Below are 20,815 nucleotides of genomic sequence, written 5' to 3' on the forward strand. Positions count from 1 at the left end.
CATGTATCCTATCTGTGTGAGGTCTTGTGAGCCTTTGGGTTACTTGTAAGTTTACTTCTTTTCCTCTTCAGTTAAGAATGTTTTTAAAGCTGTTGAACTGAATGACCATTCAATAGAGAAATGGTAAATTGGCTTGTCCTTGAGGTGAGGAATAACACAAGCTTTTTGTTTATAAGATTGTGCTGAGGACGCTCTTTCCTTCAGAGCACTGTCAACCTAGTAATCAAATTGGAAGTAAAATTCAGTTTTCTCTTGCCAGTTTAAGGAACAGAAAAACTGAAGCACTTGTGAAAGTCAGTAATAAAGGCATGTCAGATTAATTGTATGTGACTGATACTGTCTAAAGTCTGCAAAGCTTCTTGAAACAGGGAGACCCTTTTAGCCTCTCAAATTCCCTTATAAAGCAATGCTTAAGTTACCTCTGTGATGTCTGCCTTCATCCAGTCCTAATACTGGAAAGGGAGAGTTATAACTCATCCTGATGTTTGTGTGTTCACACAGCGTTGTTGGGTGGAAAGAAGCTTTGGGTGGCAGAGGGCTGTCCAAAGCACTGTATCCTGATGCGTGTTCTTTTGATTTCAGGCAAAAGTAAAGAAGCAGAGATAAAGAGAATAAACAAAGAACTAGCAAACATTCGGTCAAAATTTAAAGGTAAGTGACTTGATTGTACTAAACTATATGTATTTCCTCATACGGCATTCTTCTATGGGTTTTGGGTTTGTTTTTACATGTTTAGACTTTTTTGTCAACTGCTGATGCAAGCAAAATGCTAGAGCAGGCCATTAGAGTAACTATTGAAAATGTGCTCCTAACTACAGAACTTCCTGACACTTCTGTGATTATTGGCCATAACAGAAGAAAACTCCATCCTATATCAAAGAGTTGAGTTACTGTTCACAAACGTTTTTCTAATACTTTGCTTCCTAACCATGTGACTACTCAGCTTGTGTTCTTCCAGAAGGCCATGGACTAGTTTGAAGAAACATGAGTGGATGTAATTATTTCCGGTAAAACTTCTCCTTGCCTCCTCTTCCCCCCTCCCCCGATCCCTTTAGGGAAGTAATAGGTTAGGCTCTCTTCTAGCAGAATTAAGATAGAAATGCATAGTTGACGAAGCCATACATCTTGACCACTCCCATAAGCAACAAGAATACAAATTATTCATATCAAACACAGGATATGCAGTGACTAATTCCATCCTTATGTGTTCCAAGAGGCAGCAATTCACTTTTAAACAACACATGGTAAAACTCATGCTGTAACTGTATTCAAGTTGTGTACGTGGCTTCAAATTTTAAAGATTGTGAGGAGTAGTTGAGATCCTTTTGAATAGAGTTCTACCAGTAGTGGCTGTGGCAAACATTCTGTTTAAATAGATAGGGGGTTGTGTGTGTAGCTAGATAAGGCGTTGCAGTGTGGAGGTCATATATGTGGCTTCAGAATTTGCTATATTCGGATTAAACCTGTTTACCTTAATTATTTATCCTGACTTAGACTAGTGTATCTATTTAGAGTACTCAATGCATTAACAAAGCCTGAAATAACTTTCCTGAACTTCACAGGGATCTGTTGCTACATTTTAAGTGGTATGTCTCTTAAAGGCATGTAAAGACCTGCAAAAACTTGAATGTCAACAACACCTTGGAAGGGAAAAGTTGACCACAGTACAAGACACTCAAGAAAAGTTAAGAAATTCTTCTAAATTAGAAACCATCACATGCCTCTGTGCTAACATTTTTCTCTTAGAAATTTCAGCATACTTTATCCAGATGGGTAACTTCAGTCATAGGGTAGCTGAGGAAATTTTAATGGCTATTTTTCTAGGGCAAACAGCAAAAGGAACTTTCATTTAGTCACCTCCCTATGCTGTCACATTGTTTTTCAATTCCTTTTCATTGCAAAGCTTCCATCTAACACTGATGTTGGTCTGTTTTTTGCCAGAAGTAGCAGGCTTTGCATAGTCTGTTCTACAGACTATTCTCCATCCCCCAATCCAAGTCTAAAACATGTGTCCATTTTCCAGTCACAGTGACCACTTGTGTACATTTTCCAGACAGTGACCAGTAGATATTGCCTTCATGTATGAAGTATGCGTGCACACAGAGCAACTAGCACATAGTTCAAGGGTGTACTAGAAACCTGCGTACAAGAGTAACAACCATTTTTCTTAGTTCAGCTGTATGATCTTGTTATTACCTAGTAAATTTAAGCATAACATTGTAACTTTTGAATAAAGCAGTTTAATCTCCAAGCAAGATCTATACTAGACAAATATATCTTTCAGATAGAAAGACTGAGTTAAATTAAAAACTGTTTAAGAAGTTTCTGTGCACTTAAGAAGTTAGTCACAGTCTCATGTTACTTATCTTTCAACTAATGTCACTGAGTTGATTAATCTGGAAGATACAGCCACAAAGACTGCTTGTTTTCTCTTGGTCTGTGTTTGTAAAACTTGCTGTCAGCTGGCAGCAGTATTGGTTACCAGCTCTTGCTGAAATTCATTTTGGCACCGAAATTCTTTACTTAATTGTTTAGACAGGACAGGTTTTTCTAGAAAGCGGTATGTCACTTTCCCTGTAGATATATTAGCAGTTACTCCACTGATGCCTTTCTGTCATCAAGAACAACTAGAGGTTAGTACCTAGCGGGAAACCTTGTTGTGGTCACACTAGCACAGATATCTAGTTCTTTCAGCAAGTGAACTTCAGTCTAAACCACCTTTTTTATCTTCATTTGGTTGATGGGCAAGCTTTTAGTTTGTTTGCAAAACCTAATCATTTTTTCACTAATGAAACTGGAAGCTTTCACCAGACTTAAGTCTTGACTTTGCAGTGAAAGTCTGAAAACTTCAAAAGGCATAAAAAAAAATGAAAGTTATTGAAGCTCCTGTAGAACCTTGCTGCCTGCTGTATGTTCCAGTGTGCTTGAAGCATGAAGGAGGCTCTGTCAGACCTGCTCACTTCACCACTAGAGCTGAATATGCTGTTGTAAAGGAATGCAATAAGGAATTGCAGAAAAGTTTGTAATGGTAAAGACTGTTTTAAGTGCTGACTTGCAGGGATATAGTCCAGTTCTTACTGTTTGGCTGTGGTTAAATCCTATTAAATAATTCTCTTTAAATAGGAGCAGTTAGTATCTCACTTGCTGCTTACTAGCCCAACTCCTTATGTTTGCACCTGACATGAAAAGCTTTAATCTACAAGCTGAAACAGGGAAGCTAGATTCAAACCTCTATGCCATATGAAAGCTAAGCATTCTAGAAAAAATGATGGCTTGAATGTTTTGAGTAACACAAGTTAAATTCCGTTTGGGTCCATCTGCACCCACTAACCTGCATTCTTCTGTGAACTTGTGAGTGTGAAAGAAGTGAATCTGTGAATTGTTTGGGTACCACAGCAGTCAATGCAGCCTTTAAAATTAGTGCTAATAATAATTATGCCTCCTGAGTGCACTTACTGGTGAAGTGCACTAAATCCTGTGTGAGGATCACAGAATGAACACTGACACACAATTCAGTATTTTGTCAATGTCGGTCACCCTAAGTCTTGTCCTGTGAAGAGGTCTACGAACATGTATTCAGAGGGTTGCTAATATCGCCTCTAGTAAAAGGTTGCCTAACACATCATAGAGCTAGTCTTCTCTATTCTTTTATGTGAATGTCTTTATAAAGGCAGTAGTATAAGCCACTGTATTACTAACTTTAAGAAAACTTGGCTGGAATGAAGCTCTAAGTGAACTGAATTCTGTCAGAATAGCATTCTCTGGTTAACATAGGTAGTTTGGTAGCTGCATTGTATCACTGAGTAATCAGGTTAAAGAGCTGCTGATGGCACAGTTCATAAAAAAAACTATTCAGTTCTGTTCCTCAGTTTTGCAAGGTGTTTCATGGCTTAAATACAAAAATAGTTAGATGTACATGCACAATAAATTCTTCTCTGGTTAATCGTGATGCTGGGGAGAAACGATCATAGGAACCTTTGGCTGTGTAGAACCATGAATCAGGCAATGATTGGAAAATAGAGGTGCTTTCAGCAAAGTAGTGCAATAACTGTAGCCTGCATACCTTGTGTAGCATCCTTTAAGCACAGTTTAAATAGTTTTGGATAAATACCAGTGTGTGCTCATTCAGCAGCTTGAGTGAAAGGTGACTAAACCTTCCCATAAGCTGATCTTCATTATGGCTACTTTATTACTGAATTTGTATGGATTTTAGGTGAAAAAAATCTTACTTAACTGAAGACAATAACTTGATGTAGCCTGAACAAAAACTAGACATAAATGTCACAATTTGGAAGAAGCTGAGTTTGGACAACTTGTGTAACTGCTTGAGGCCTTGAGAGTGTGAGGAGGTGATAGCTGTGTATCTTTCTGCTCCAGAAGTTCTACGTGGGCTTAGTGCTGCATGGTTCTTCCTTGCAGAAGGGCTGTATAAAAATAAACAGACCTTCATAATGCATTTTATTCTTGGTTTATGTGGAGATCATTTGGTTTAACCCATTTTCTTTTTATGTAGCTCTAACTTTTAAAAATGTTTTTAAATAGTTTGGATTAAGATAAATGTATGACTGTGAACTTAAGATGGAGTCCCTTGCTAAATAATTATGGTGAATACTGGTGTCCTGGGTTAATTACCTGGCTGAAAATACAGCTGTTGGACTGGCTGCATTGCTGTAGCCAGGGAAAGGTCTGACTGTAAGAAGCAAGACTGGCAGTAGTGCCTCTTGACATAGGTATGTTCTTGCTTGAGACTAGCATAAGTGACTGGTATACCAAAAGTATCCTTTCCTTCCTCTGGACCTTTACAATCTTCAGCATACTCTGTTGCAGTATCTAGACCCTCACCCTGTGTAACTTGCAAGATATATTCTTATACTGTTACAGACGGAGACTAAGTATTTCTGCTTTTGTTCTATGGTGCAAGTAGCTGGCAAGCCTGTTACCTTATGTTTGGGTAACCTGCTATTTAAAATACCCTTGTACTTAACAGGCTGGGATGAGGCTGCACATCTCTGGAAAAGCCATACTTTTCTTAACTGATGGAAAGTATGCCATGGCTTTGGGTTCTGATCTGGCTTCTGTGCTCCAAGCTCAGAAGGAATCTAGAATCTCTGTACTTAAGGTGGCTTTGTCTCTTGTTTCAGCATTAGGAAGTTCCATTGCTGAGGTCAGTGTGTCCCTGATGGTTGCTTTAAATGCTTCTGCATTAACTGAGATAAGATGCATGTGGAGAAGAACAGAGAGAAACTACACAGTGTAATAAAGCAGAAGTTGTAGGAGTTAAGTGTGGAGAAATACTGTTCCTTTTGTTTCATGTGTTCAGACTGTAAGCTGATTTTGCTCCCATGCTTGAGCCAAACTAGAAGTCTGGCTGTCAGAGTAGTAATTGCTTTGTAAATGAGTGGGGAAAAAATATCTGGTTTATTAATTTGTTGTGGCATTTTGATCTCTCAGAGCAGAATTTGTGTACTAATGAAATTGCCCACAAATCTATATGCTGTTTCTGCAGTCAAAGGAACTTTGTTCTCTGCTTGATTCAGGCTTGTTCTTTTTTCCAGATCTGGCATTAGATTTTAGTTTTGTTCTGATTACTTAATACAGTTTGTGTTACAAGAGCGGCTGCTGGATTTCAGACGTGCTAGTGTACCTTAGTTTTGGTTTATGCAGAAGTGCCCCAATGTCAGTTGATAATCTCTGCTTTTTTTTTTTTAGTTCAGCTCACTTGTTTTCCCAAATTCAAGCAAGTCTTCTCTATTGTCCCAAACTACACATTAACCCTTTGCAGGAAGTTCAAGATAAGCCTCTAAATACCTGTTTTAAACAAAAGGCTGTGTAACAGTAAATTGCTTTCCTGGCAGTCTGTGAAAGCGTAGTCTTTATCCTGGTTAGTCATGTTGTCTTCTGATCATCTAAGAGATGTATGAAGGCAATCAGACAGTAAAATAAAGTGTCTTCACTGACAAAGTGAATTGTTGGAAGTAAAACCAGGCTTCAAATATCACCCGAGTTGTAGGGCTGCTCTAGTAATACTCTTCTGGTGGTAGTAGTGTGGTAACTAAATACTAGCTTATGGATTTGCACGGGTTGTCTGCCACAAATATGCAGCCTTTCATTTAGAGCGCTTGGACTGTCATTCTTACAGAAAGACAAATCTTGTCTCAAAAGTGTAGATACATTAATAAAAAGCAGCTTCATTTTTCTTAGCCTCTAAGGTAGTAGTAGGCCTTCTGATACTGTGTAACACTGGATTGCTGTCAACAGCATGAACACAGGTCAGTCTCAACCTAGGAAGGAAGCACACTGAATGCAAAGAAACACTTAATGGTGTTGTCCATTTGGTTTTGCATAAGCCATTACTGCAGTTTTAAAAACTAAAATTGTCTTGTCTTTGAGGTGGCAATCAACCATCTGGGTGCTAGTGAGACTGGACTTGTCAGGCTTCCTTACCCTCTACCCCCGCAGTGAACATCCCACAGGACTAAACTGCTTTCTTGCCCCCTCTGGCTGGTGGCAGGCTTTGTAACTGTGCAGCAGGCTGTTTTTTAAGTATACTGAATTAGATTTCAAAGCAAGCGCTGTTTTTTAACTCGTATTCCAAATTAGAGACAGAAGGTGCTGCCTGGGAACCAAAGGGCCTCATAATGCATTTGTGCCTTATTTCTTTCTTTTTGGAAGGCTGTGTGAAAGAGATCTATGAGCAATGAAAACGAAAACTTCCCTGTTGAAATGGTAGAGAGGTGATGCACGGAAATGTAAAGTAAATTCTTTCTTAATAATAGTACTATTTGCTGATCAGCTGTTAATAATTTATTTCTTAGAAAAATGACTAAAAGTTTCCAGGGAAAGCAAGTAGCCTTTGAAATGCCCACTGTGCTCAAAACCTGCTGACGTGTGTTCTGAATCCTTCCTGTTTCTGCTGACTTGATTTGCAGTACTTGCACATGTTCCCAAAAGCATTTAAAAATGAGCTGAGTTAAAAGAAATGATTGTATATTGCAATAAAGATAACAGAACATGTGAAATTTCCTTCTGCTCTTGTTTGGATGTTTGCTTCAGGCTGGGGGAAGATGTACTATTTTAGCACATACTTAAGCAATGAGACTCGTTAGTAATGTTTAAAATAGAACCTTTATAACTCTTTGTAAATGCTACATGGGAGGGAGAAGAATAGTTAAACTTGAAATTTCAATAAGAATCTGAATCAAAGACTTCAAAACACATCTGGAGTTAGACAACTACAGTGAGACCTTTGACTGCAATGCTCTTTTTTTCAAATTGCTCAGCTAATTAAATAATAAAAATTTTAAAAAGACAAAGATGTTCTATTATTGCTGGGAACTAATAAGGCTTTAAAGAAGAGTTCTAGTAACTGTTACTTGGCTTAGTTTATAAGTTTGCCTGTTGCTGAGAACCTTCAGATTGCCTTCAGTTCTCCATACAAGGGACAGAAGCTTTTAAAAGCAGTCAGTGAACTATTCTTTCTGTGCTAAGAAAAAGTTTCAGGTAATGATTTTACAATATTGTTCTTTGATAGCACATGATGGAGAAGGAAGCTGGTTTTTCCTTGTTAGTAGGATGGTGATATATTTTTTGAGTTTGATTGCATGGCGTAGCTTCCAACAAAAATGTTTCAAATATGCCAAGATTCAAGGACCTTGTTAATCTGAGCTCTTAAAATACTGGTATCTTGGAAGGATATAATGCTTTAAATAGCTGGGTCCTAAACCTGAAAAAGGGAATTGCCAAACCGTGACGATTTGTTGTAAAAGTCGATGTGGTTCAGAGTATACAAACTTTCATCTGCTTGTATTCTTCATTAAGCAATTGGGTTGCAGTATTCTATACTCCCTCGTCCTTTCTCATCTCACAAAGTCAACACCAGAGTCATTTGAGAAGATGAGAGGATACAGTTTATACTTGTGACTTTTTGTGTATTGCTGATGGATTGCACACTAGCAGGCAGCTGTAGTTCAGTCTCTTGGACTCCTGGGAACTGCAATCTTGGAGGCTGGTTAGGGTTTTTTCACTTATGATAAAGTTCATGTGAAAGCTACTTTCTGATGCCTTTTGGTGTAAAGAAGCAACTAATGATATTAATGCTATTAAGTACCATAGCAAGTCCTCAATTATGTAGATCTCAGCCCCTAGAGGAACACTGACTACAATGGATTCAGTTTTAGTGTCCCCTTCTGTGAATCATAATAGTATTTGGTAATGGTATCCAACATCACCTGTTCCTTTAATCAGTCACCTGGAAACAGCTGGCTTGTTATGAGCTGGCATGTTCTTACTGCTAAGTAATATAAAGCCACCCCTGGCTTATTCACTGATTATTTCTTTTCCTTCCGGATCTCATGCAGAAGACCAATTGCAAATCAAATCCTAAGAAATTGTAGAAACTTTTCTTAAGCAGCTGAAAAAATGTTTAAAAAGTAAAGCTGTCGCTGTGCCTTTTCCTGTATTTTTTTTCTTGCGTCTCCTAAAGAAGGAAAGTTTCTTTGATCTGCATCTCCCTACCATGATGGGATGGGAGGAAGCTTCTGCTCCTGAGTACCATTTTATTGGGAAAATAGTATAACAGGAGGTATTTATTTCCCCTGTTATAAATATGGAAGACTTTATTCCTTTGCTGTTTAAGCCACAGTTTGAAGGCCACAGCGGATAGACAGACATGGCTGAATATCTACATTTCCCTCTGGCCATTTTGCTTCCAAAGAAGGAAAAAACAAAATCCAACAACAAAAAACACCCACAAACTTCTCCCTCCCCCCCCCCCCCGCCCCAGGTCTGGATGTTTTGCCCTGGTTCTTCTAATGTTAATTCAGGTGTCTAGTAAAGCAGACTGCCCTGGATTCATTTGCTGACTCAGCAGGAAAATAGCCTTATGGTAGCAAACTGTAAATGTGACTTGAAAACATGTCTTTGGGCAGCTTTCTGCAGAGCTGGCTGTTGTCAGAGGGTCTTGACAGGATCCAGTATAGCAGGTTTTCACCGCTATGAGTATCCTCAGTAACTCTGCTTCATGTATCTAAGTAAAATGTGACATGTATTGCTTCTGTGGTACGGAGCTGAAGACAAATTTTCTTTGCTCAGCATAAAAATAGCTTTAAGGTAAAGCTGCTTTTTGTTGGCAACTGATATGCTGTCTGGGCCAGTTAAAAAAAAAATCAACGGGTCTCTAAAGACTCAGATTTGAAGGGTATCATTGTCTGTATTAAAATGGCAGTCATGTGCTTAAATTTTTCTCAGTTGAAATAAAACTAAATAAAAGAAGCTTCTAGAGTCAAAATAGAAAGCAGCCCCCCAAAATACATAGTTGCAGCTTGTAGAGATAATCTTTTATCATTGTCTACTTCAGTGTGCTAGTATGCTTTCTCTTGGTTCACTAACATTACATGGCTTCACACATTGATGGTAGTGTTCATTCCTTCACCAACTGTAAGTTTAGTTTATAGTGGTAAGTTTTCTGTTGTTTTTATACAGTCAGTGAATGTAGTGTGAAGTCTATGGGAGCTGTAGATGCATGTGGCATGGCAAGTCTAACCTGCTTCTGCACCAGTGAAGGAGAAGGAAGAAGGAGAAACTTCTATACTATTGCGATTCTTTATTATATATTTAGCTGCCTATTACATAAATCTGAAGGTTTTTTTAAAAAAAAATGCAGCTTGGAGCTTTTTTGGTAAGGGCAATGAGTTAGAGATAGCATATTTACTTTATGCAGAGCTATTCTGGCTGAACTTGCCCATCACTAAGGAATACACACTGATCTGACAGACTAGTTATTCTGGGCCCAGAATGCAGAGGCTAAGGAGCCTTTTAGGCAGCAGCATCTATCAAAACTTCGCTACCCTGACTGAACTCTCTAGTATTCAGGCTTGCCTGATTTAGTGGGTACTCCTTTATCTCCTGATTTAGGGTGGGGGCAGAATTTTCTGCAAAAAGTGTATGTTTATGTGTAACCGTTTTCTTTAGGAAAAGAAGTGGTCTGTCTGAGCTGTAAGCTGCTGTACTGTTCCATGTAGCTTTTACAAGCTTGTAAAATACAGCAATACTGCAACATAAGGCCAAACCTGTTTAGGATGCATTTTTCTTCTAAAACTGAAACACTTGTGATACTTTTATTTTACAAACACTTTAAAGCTCTCATGGTAATCTAATTTCACGTGTTTTTTCAAGGCTTTGGGATATACCTCTATCATTCTATTTTTCTAAAAAGACTTGCTGTTTTTATTTTGTTGTTACTGAGTTCTCTACTGTGGTGCACTTCAGGAAGTGTGTTAAGACCTTTTACTTTGATAAAGGTTTGATAATTGGTTTAACAAGAGAATGTGTGTGGAAGACATAGCTGCTTTTAACAGAAACAGGAAAATCAAAATTGAGTAAACACGTATGCACTGCATCAGCAACAAAATACTTGAAGGACACAGCAGGATAATTCAGGGACTAGATGATAGCATTATTTCATGACTGTCCTTTAGGATATAGATAATGGTAAATGGCATTAACACTAAAATCTTCAGGTTTTGGAGTTTTTTTTCCTTATAAATGAATTTCAGATTTAGATAAATATTTAAAACTAGTATCATATGAATGTCTTGTTGATGCAGTGACAGCTCAGCTTTTTCAGAGTTGTGTGTTTTTCTGTCTCGGACTTTAAGGAATAGCTACAAGCTACCAGTGTTCTATGACTGGGAATAATTTTTTTTTTTTTAAACTTAGGAGTTTGATTGTCTGACATCTGTTGATGATGGTTTGTGATAACTTTCACATGTTTAGCACAAAATGATGTAAAGACTTTCAGTCCTTTAAGTCAGAGATAAGAGGATATATTTAGCATTATGCTCATTGTAGTGTGGAAAAAAAAGCTGAAATAATACATTTAAAATCTGTGAAATTCAAGTACTGCAATAGCTGAGCCCTCACTTTGTCCCTCTTCTGTAGGGTGTTACATAGTGAATCAAATGTCAGTCTTTAATTGCTAGGTACAACTGTAAGTCGTCTTACTGTAAGACATGATGAGGTATCTCAGTGGAACTGAGGTGGGGGGAACACCAGATATAGGAACAACATAGGCTTAATTCTTTGTTTCCTTGCTTTCCAGGTGACAAGGCTCTGGATGGTTACAGTAAGAAAAAATATGTATGCAAACTGCTTTTCATCTTTCTCCTGGGGCATGACATTGACTTTGGTCACATGGAGGCTGTAAACCTTCTCAGTTCCAACAGATATACAGAGAAACAAATTGTGAGTAACTCAGTCTCTAGAAAAGATAAGCTGTTCTGTCTAATATCCTGCCTCAGCTGTATAGTCTGTAAAGGACTGCTTCATTCACACCCCCATCCCACCCCCCTCAAAGCCTTATTTTGGATCTAGCAGTGATTCTGAAATTTAAACACCTTTGTGCGCAGGGAATCTTGTACTAATTGTACAAGCTAAAAATGTGCACTCTGCGTAAAATCATTACTCTTGCTAAGGAACTGCCTTGAGTGTTACATTAAAAAGTAACTAACCTTTTAACTTTCAGAATATCTCTTTATATCTTCCTGGGTGAGGTGGTGTTTATCAGGTATATGTAACTCACTAGTGTCTGAATCATAAGCCAAATTCTTGATTTGCTCCCATTCATCTAAAATGGTCTTTTGAGTATATGCTGAAATAGACTGATGAAACTGATGAAAAAATGGTAAATAGGATAACATTAGACTTACTTATTTTTGTTTGCTTCACTTAATCTTTCTAGCCTTCGCTCTGCAATCTGAATCTGTTTCTGCCCCTATGTTTGGTATTGGAAGAGAACTCTATGTCTCAAAGAATTACTTGTGGCATTAACAGAAAACATAATTTAAGTCAGCTAAAATAAATTTTCATTTTCCTTTTTCTGAATCACAGGGATATCTCTTCATCTCTGTACTGGTGAACTCTAACAGTGAGCTGATTCGCTTAATAAACAACGCAATTAAGAATGATCTCGCCAGCCGCAACCCCACCTTCATGGGGCTTGCTCTGCATTGTATTGCTAACGTGGGTAGCCGGGAGATGGCAGAAGCATTTGCTGGAGAAATTCCAAAAATACTCGTAGCTGGGTAGGTATGGCATGCCTCCTTAAAACACAACACTAATAAACCTTTTCAGCAACTCGGTTCCATTGCAGCAGTTTAATCTATGCTTAGAGCTATGCAGCCCTGAGCTTGCAGTACAAATAGTGACAACTTCCAGTAACTGCAGATACTTTGATATACCTGAGCATGGAGTTGCTTGTGTAAGTGCAGAAATACAACATGGAAATTAATATTATGCCGATATCTTGAATAGGCCTTTGCAGCTCTGTTGTGATCAAGTGTTTGTTCTGTATAGATGCGTGGCAGATACAGAACATCAGGGGCATATACAGTGAATGCCCCTGAAATGGGTATGTTTTACTTTCCTTATCTCTCCTGATGAAAAGAAGAAATAAATGAACCTAAATAAATGTTTACACTACAAATTTTGTTATAAACTGAAGCTCTTATTTAAATGGTCCTGACTTCATAAAGAATGTGAGAATATTCTGTTGTGTGAGCTTTCTTGCTTCCTCTGCTAGCCATGTAAACAGCAATTACTGTAAATGGCAAATAGTCACTGCCAACTTTCTAACTTTCCCTTTGTATTGCTAGAAGTCTCTAAACAGACCTGGCAAATGTCCGGAACTGTAGTTACTTAAATCTAAAATGAAACTTGTGATTGCAGAGCTAATTTATTTTGAAACTTAAAATGTCCAAGTGTAAAGAGTGCATTTAAACTCTTATGGATATGAAATATTTTGGAATATGCATGGATCTTGTTTTATAACAAACTAATGCCTTACATTAATATAAAAAAGCAACATGTTGCATAAGAACTGTATTAATACTCTAAATGTCAAGCACTGGAGCTTGCAAATACTGGAAACGTGCTTGCTTATGCAACACTAATTCTGACTGTGTCTATTATGTGCACTGTCCGAGTTGGCGACAAGAGGAAGGATATAACGTGATATCTAGTTGTGGCAAAAGTCTTAGGAAACACTTCTGAACTCTTGAAATAGCGTCTCTATAATGCCACACTTCAACAGTTACTGTTTTGCAGAGCTGGAAGGTAATATGGGCCAGAAAGAGAAGAATAAGCAGCTAGCACCTGATGTTCAGTATGGGTCTGGTGGACAAAATGGGGGAGAATCTATCGCATAATTCCACCTATCTCAAAGATGGAATTCCCTGTGTAAGGGTACATGTTTAGAGATGGCATGTTCTGGGGCCCTGTCAGGCTTGTTGCTGTCCTGTCCTACACTGCCCTTGCCAGGTGCTATTCTCCATGTAGCATAGCGGAGACAACACTGTGATGATGAGTCATGCATTTTAATACGATAACCTTAAGTTCCAAAAATTTCACTTAGGGTCATCAATCACAGACAGAGCACAGCACCTTCAGTTCAGACTTGTTTGAGCTGTGTTTATGTTCTTAGATCAGTCTTCAGGGCCTCGTTCCTTCTGCATTTCTAAGAGAATATAGATATGTATAAACTGCCTCTTAAAACTTTCAGTGCTAATGCTCTGTACGCTTTTTTAGCTGTTGTTTGTGCAACATACAAAATGCTTAATTGACTACTTTGTGAAAGGGAGTTCACTGAACTAGAATAGTAGCATGCTGCTCTTAAAATAGTTCATTTCTGTGCCAGCAGCACGGATGGCAAGGTGAATAGATTTGTGGGTTGCATGCTTGGTGATAGCTAGCTGACTTGCATGCTAGCTGTAGGTGTACTGAAGCTGTTGAGTAGTTAATGATTTGTATCTGATATGCAGGACCTATCAGGAGATCCAGCTTTGGTTGCATGCATAATAAAGTATACCTTAAGTGTTTGACTTGAGTCAGTTTGGAAGAAGCTTGTTCTCGTGATTTAGATGAGCTTGTGCTCGTCTAATGATGAACTTTCAATTCTGATAAAAAGATGTGAAATATCACTCTAGTAGCCTCTATAATGACTCTTTGCAACTTAGACATATGTAATGGTTGAAAATTTGACTCGATAAACTTACTGGACAAAATTAAGAAGAAGAAATACTGTAACATAGGAAGAATTTAGTGAACTTCTGTTTCAGCTTCTATTGAAAAGATGCTGCCTGGCTAGGGATGCTGAGTCGGTGCAAAGACTAGCATAATGATGGCCTGCAAGTATTGCTGTGACTTAACCACTGTTTTTTAAATTCATATTTATGTCTTGCAGAGATACTATGGATAGTGTGAAGCAGAGTGCTGCCTTATGCTTGCTGCGTTTATATAGAACTTCTCCTGACCTTGTCCCCATGGGAGACTGGACGTCTAGAGTGGTGCATCTCCTCAATGACCAGCACTTGGTAAATCAGCTTCATTATGCTTCTTGAACACTCTGTATAGAGAATGATGCCACTTCTGCTGTTAAATACACTATTAATTTATTTCTTCTTGAGTCTTTCAAGCAAGTGGGTTGCTCTTTCCTTCAGGCTTGGGGAAAGAAATGGAAGGAGTTGTCCTTTTTTTAGTTGCTTTATATATTAATTTTAATAAAGCTTTGTTTACCTTTTTCTTGGAGATATAAGAATGGTATGCATAAGTTCTTTTGCTCTGGCTATAAATAAATTAATCTTGTGCCTTGTGATCCTAAGTCATATTGCATAGGTGTAATACTAATTTTCCTAGACCTTTTAAGATTAGACCTGCACTAAAAATGCAAGGCCTGATTTGTCAGTGCTTGGACTTCCATGTCGTGTTGTGTCCATGTTGTCATTCTTATCTCGGTGGCTCAGAAAAACCTACTGTTCTACATAAGAGACCCTGTTTTTCCCCCATCTAGTTTCTTTAGGAAAGTAAGGCTGTTAAGATCTGTGCTTCAGCAGTAGTAAGAGTGATTTAGTCTGCAGTAATATAAAATGTTTGTGTTATACAAAGCCCTCTCTTCATGTTGGGTTGTCAGAATTCTTTCTTGGGTGATCTGCTGCATCCTATTTCTTCTACTCATGCTTCTCTTGTGTAGTAAGACAATTTGCATCCAGGCTTTATTTTAATATAGCTCTCTGTTATTTTAGATGTACTATCCAAACATGAGACAAAGGTAATAGAAAAATAGCATAAATGCTCTGCAAGCATGGCAGTATCCTGTTGTTGAAATTCCTGATGGATTTTGAAGATGTGTAATTAGTCTAGCTGCTAGCCAAATAAAGGGCTTTTTAATGTAGGGCTTTGTCATGGGGATAAACTTAGTTTTGTTGTACATAAAAAAAAAAAAAATACTTGAAGTGAAAGGTGTTAATGGACAGCATCTTAAACAGTTACAAAATTGAATATGACTTTTTTTTTTTCTAGGGTGTGGTTACTGCAGCTACAAGTCTGATCACCACTTTGGCACAGAAGAACCCAGAAGAGTTTAAAACTTCAGTCTCCTTGGCAGTGTCTAGATTAAGCAGAGTGAGTCCAGTGATAACCCTGATAATACTTGACTGTTGCTTAGTTTACTCAGCTTTCTAGGTCAGGTTAGCTTATTGTTGCTTATTTATTCAGCTTTCTAGGTCAGATTAGTTTAGTGTGGCATTAAAAATGAAGATGATTCAGTTTCACTTCATATACCTGGTTCAGCTCATCTTTTTAACATTTGTTGCTTATCAGGGCAGAAGACCGTATTAGCTTGCCCAGACTTTCTTGGTGTAATCCTTTCTATGCTGCAAGTCTATGTAGTAAGAAGGTGTCTTTCTCTCTCTCTCTCTGCTACTTGTACTCGAAAGGATCCTCATGATGCAGTTGAGTTTTTTAATCCTCATTTTATGTTACTATAACACCAAAGAGTAGTTGGATCAAAGACTATTTCTGCAAACTGCTGCACAGAACCCTCAAAAATACAGCCCATACTTTTAACTTTATCTAAGCTCGTTACAAGATGAGTCTTCTTCCTGTTCCCTCTTTTGAGCTGCTGCTAGGTTAATAATCATAAGCATTTGATATTCTTTAAATGTGTGTAGGGAGTTAAACAGGGACAGGGGGTGCAGGGAGGAGTGGAGAGACATTTCTGTAAGTTTAGCATCTTCATGCTGGAAAACTTATGTTACTGGTTGGCTGGTTTGTTTGTTTGTTTTGTCTTTTGGAAGGTATGAAAGACATGGGAGTATACTACTTCACATGCATTTTTAGACTGATTCATGCAGTGTTATACCCAAAATTACTTGTAATTCAGAGAAATTTAATTTCTTTTCAAATACGAAGATTTTTGTCTCATACTTAAAAGCAAAGGAATGCTGAGGGAAGTGCATAGCTGTTCTGTAATGGAGCAGCAAGAATTAGATAGAATTTCTGTGAGCAAAGCTACTGCCAAACTCATGCTTACCCTAGAATCAAAGGGGGAAAAGAAATCCATGAAGAAGGGTACTCCCTCTGAAACTTGATCTAATCCTTATCACATTTCACTATGCATATGAACCTCTTCTGTGAAAGCTATCTGTCTTTGCTCTGGAGTATGAATATTACTAAAGGTGTTAGTTCGTCCTTCTGCTTTAGTTCAGTCTGTCATAGCATCTTGTGCTTGAATTCCAAGTTCACCTATCAGCAGTCAACTATATTTAGGCTTTCTGTTAGCTGAACCTATGAATTGCTGAACCAAAGAAAGTCAAGCTTGTAGTTAAATGTTTTGGTGTTACAAGATGGTAGTCTTCTTCATTCTTAAGACAAGCAAGTATGCTTTCAGGAAGAGAATTTCTAGACTCGGAGGTTGTAGCGAGGTGGGGGTCGGTCTCTTCTCCCTAGTAACAAGTGATAGGACAAGAGGAAACGGCCTCAAGCGGCGCCAGGGGAAGTTTAGGTTAGATATTAGGAAAAACTTCTTCACCGTAAGGATGGTCAAGCATTGGAACAGGCTGCCCAGGGAAGTGGTTGAGTCTCCATCCCTGGAGGTATTTAAAGAACGGATAGACGTGGTGCTCGAGGACATGGTGTAGTGATGGACTTGGCAGTGATAGGTTAACAGTTGGACTCAATGATCTTAAGGGTCTTTTCCAACCTTAATAATTCTATGATTCTATGACTACTGTATCTGTAAAACTGAATTTCTGTTACTAGAGAGCCTAATGGTATACTCATAGTATGACAACTTGCACCTAATTAATCTACTGAATTAAACATTGCTAGTGACATAGTTTTGTAAGCCTCTGTCAAAGGTGACCTACAGTATTCTTTGGGTCCTCATGACTGTGCGTCATTTCAGTAGCTGACATGCTGTCTGCTTATTTTACAGATTGTAACTTCTGCATCAACAGATCTTCAGGACTATACATACTACTTTGTTCCTGCTCCTTGGTTATCTGTGAAACTTCTGAGGCTGTTACAGTGCTATCCACCTCCAGGTAATGCACAAATCACAACAGTGGTCATCTCTTCTATGCAGTACACTGTCTCCAAAGAGCTACTGTGCTGTGGTGTTACCATAACTTGGAGTACAAGGACATTGTCTTAAGACAAGGATACGGAAGTCTGTACTATTGAGTGTTTCAGATTGTTAAAATTAAACACAACATAATTCAAAAGGCCAAGCAGCTTAGAGTAAAGATGCACCAGGGTGCATCTTACAAACCAGTTGCAACTGCCATTTTAAACATTCTTTAATGTTATCAACTATATTAAAGCCTTGAAATATATTATAGTGCAGATTGTATTTGTCTTTCCTTCTCGCTCAAACAGAACTGTGGCTTAGAATTCTTTTGCCAGGTGCATATTGGGGGAGGGTGAACTGTCTTTAATGTATCAGAATACTTCAGTTTATTCAGATTTAGCAAGGCAGAAGGCGTAAGGTAGGGATTAGGGTGTTGAGCAAAATGAAGTTGTCCAATGGCTTGTTCTTCTCCAGAAGACCCTGCGGTACGTGGTCGTCTAACGGAATGCCTGGAAACTATTCTTAACAAAGCGCAGGAGCCACCAAAGTCAAAAAAAGTACAACACTCAAATGCGAAGAACGCTGTGCTGTTTGAGGCAATAAGCTTAATTATACATCATGACAGGTGAGCTGTGAGAACACTTCTGTTATGAGAGGATTTTTTTAAGTGAAAAGCTGTGGCTTTCTCTTGAACACTAGATGGAATTTTAGTGGGAGGAGAAGGGGGCGAGAACAGAATATGAAGTTGCCTGCTAGACTGGAACACAGCCACAGCAATGGAATTGAACAATGTTAATGAATTGTGTTGCTGTTAGCATATTGTAATTGCTTTGTTTCTTGCTGCTGCTCTTTTTTTTTTTTGGTGTTTTGTATTGACCCCACCACTCTAATCCAACAGAGATTATTTGCTCACAGTATCTGAATTTTCATTTCACCAGCAGGCCATTCTAGCAGATGCTTTTGAGACATTAAGAAATTTCTACTGCAGAAATAGTATTCTGTGTTGGGTGTTCTCAAACCTGTTGCTTTTAACCCTTTCACTTTCTCTTCTGTTCTGTGCAGTGAGCCAAATCTACTAGTCCGTGCCTGTAACCAGCTAGGTCAGTTCTTGCAGCACCGAGAAACTAATTTGCGTTACCTAGCACTGGAAAGCATGTGCACGCTTGCCAGCTCTGAATTCTCACATGAGGCTGTGAAAACACACATAGAAACAGTTATCAATGCATTGAAGGTAAATATTTAAGTGTGCAGTCTGTTTTGAGTGTTGTCTTCTCCCCTGTCTCGGTGTCCTTTCCCCACTGCCCCAAGCCCCCCATCCCCAATTAAGCTAATAATACTTGGGGACCAAATGAGTTATTCTCAGAAGTCTGCTTTAGGTTTTTTCCTTAATCCCGCAAAATCTTTTTGTGCTGGCAACGCCAGAGGTCAGCTTCAGTTTGTTTCTGCAGCTTACTAGTAAATCTGACACTTGTAGCTGTGGCCCCTGTAACACTTTGGTATCTCCTCAAGCTGTAGACTGAAGATGAATAATTCTTTCAAAATGGGGAATTTCAAAATGGAGAATGCTGAGAAGACTTTGTTTTATTACTGTCTTGCTGCTATCAGACATTGTTCCTTCACTGCAGTAGCCTATGGGGAGCAGCAGAGCACATCAACTTCCACTGCAGAATCAGAAAGTCAAGAAACCAGAAAGACACATTCCCAGGCCATGTTTATGTGAAAAAGCAGAAGTTGAAAGAGGAAGACTGATTTGCATGTAAATTTACTTGTACACTTCAGTGTTTACATGTACTGTTTTCTTCCCAGCTCATGCTGTAACATATTAATATGTTTGTCTAACTTTAAAGTACATATCTGTTATGGCTGGGCTTCTGTCGATACAAGGCAAGCCCAACACTAAACCTGCAGGTAGCTAATTGCCCATTGGCCTGGTGACAATTTCAGCCAGTTATTAGTGCATTTGTGGCCAATGGTGCCAGTTACCCAGTGCACAGTGGACCACAAACTCATACACTCTACTTAGGGTAATAAGGTAGTATTCTTTACAAACTCCTCCATCCTTTCAGCACTTGCATAGATTTGAATATGTATACTACAGAAACAAAATCTGATGATTTGAATTTTTGTAATATTATCTAAAAGCAGGAAGTTGTCTGAGTCTCCAGTTACCTTTTGCTAGGTGACTGAAAGTGAGAATAACATGAGAAACTCATAGCTTATGTGAAGGGTATATCTAAGTTAATTCTGCATCTGAAAGATTATGAAAATGCATTTGTTCTAAATTTTTACTATAGATTATAGTAAGTTTCATCTCTTCAGTAAGTTGCATGTGCTTTCCAGATAAAGATGAAACCATCTTGACCTTTTGCTGTGTGTCCTTTTGCAGACTGAAAGAGATGTAAGTGTACGACAAAGAGCTGTAGATCTCCTGTACGCAATGTGTGACCGAAGCAATGCCCAACAGATTGTGGCTGAAATGCTGAATTACTTGGAGACTGCTGATTATTCCATTAGAGAAGAAATTGTGAGATATTTCCTTATTTTTTTCATAGCTAGCTTTGGCACTGTATGTATCGTTTATTGATTGGGATGCTGGATAGTCTGCGATGGAGATTCTTTTTCATAGTGGTTTAAAAAAAAAAATCCAAAACAAAACCCAAAAACCTCTTAAGTTTGTAGTCTAATAGCAAAGAATGTTCTTCATTTAGGTTAAGCTAACAGGGAAGGGAAAAAACCCAAACTTTGGAAACTAGGAATTTTAAAAACAAATCTTGGTCTCACGGCATTGCATATAGAAAATGAAGTGAATTTTATCAATGCTTGAGCAAATACAATCTCTAGATCTGAGGGTTATGTCCTATTCTAGTCAACTGTTTAATAGCTTCAAAAATTAGTGTGATAAATACTTACTTGTAAGTAGAACTTCACACTGTGTATGCTATGAGAACATTCTCTCAGTCTAAGGATTTCCAAATTCAATACCTTATCAGCTGATAGGCATATCCGTCTCCTTCCACCAAGCAGGAAAAAAATGCATAAGTTGAAATATTCACTTAATGACCTTCCTAGAATGGTAGCCACAACCTGTACTTATGTTAATTATTTAGCTTAATTAGGTGCTAAAGTTTCTTGATCAGAGAAGTTAAACATAGAAAACAGTGTTTGTTGATTTACCTCTTGTACTGTCGGCAATCTACCCTGACTTGGCAGATAATGTGAAATTCATTCTGTTAACTTACTACTCCTAAAAGAATAGGTCAGTATAAATGCAACTGATAAATTATGTGGAGGTTTCTTCCTATTCTGATTGTTTGCTTCAAGACATAGGAATCTTAGCTGACTTTTTCAGGTCATACTATATTGTGGTGACTCCAGTCTGTCCCTGCTAGTGAGTTTCCACTTTTTTTCTTAGTG

General features: G+C 38.3%; 1 protein-coding gene across 4 annotated transcripts in view; it reads left to right on the forward strand.

Moving 5' to 3' along the window:
- Positions 1-20,815, forward strand: part of AP2A2 (adaptor related protein complex 2 subunit alpha 2) — a 50,889-nt gene that overhangs the window by 13,662 nt on the left and 16,412 nt on the right. For 3 of the 4 annotated variants that reach the window (XM_082318491.1, XM_082318490.1, XM_082318493.1), the window contains exons 2-10: positions 583-651; positions 11,099-11,241; positions 11,887-12,080; positions 14,237-14,366; positions 15,352-15,453; positions 17,267-17,375; positions 17,876-18,026; positions 18,464-18,632; positions 19,788-19,925. In XM_082318491.1, the coding sequence (XP_082174617.1) occupies positions 583-651; positions 11,099-11,241; positions 11,887-12,080; positions 14,237-14,366; positions 15,352-15,453; positions 17,267-17,375; positions 17,876-18,026; positions 18,464-18,632; positions 19,788-19,925 (1,205 nt within the window). The remainder of the gene's footprint in view (positions 1-582; positions 652-11,098; positions 11,242-11,886; positions 12,081-14,236; positions 14,367-15,351; positions 15,454-17,266; positions 17,376-17,875; positions 18,027-18,463; positions 18,633-19,787; positions 19,926-20,815) is intronic. The other variant, XM_082318492.1, reaches the window with a different exon arrangement.

Source organism: Platalea leucorodia (assembly GCF_965183815.1).
Source record: "Platalea leucorodia genome assembly, chromosome: 7".
In the NCBI taxonomy this organism is placed as follows: Eukaryota; Metazoa; Chordata; class Aves; order Pelecaniformes; family Threskiornithidae; genus Platalea; species Platalea leucorodia.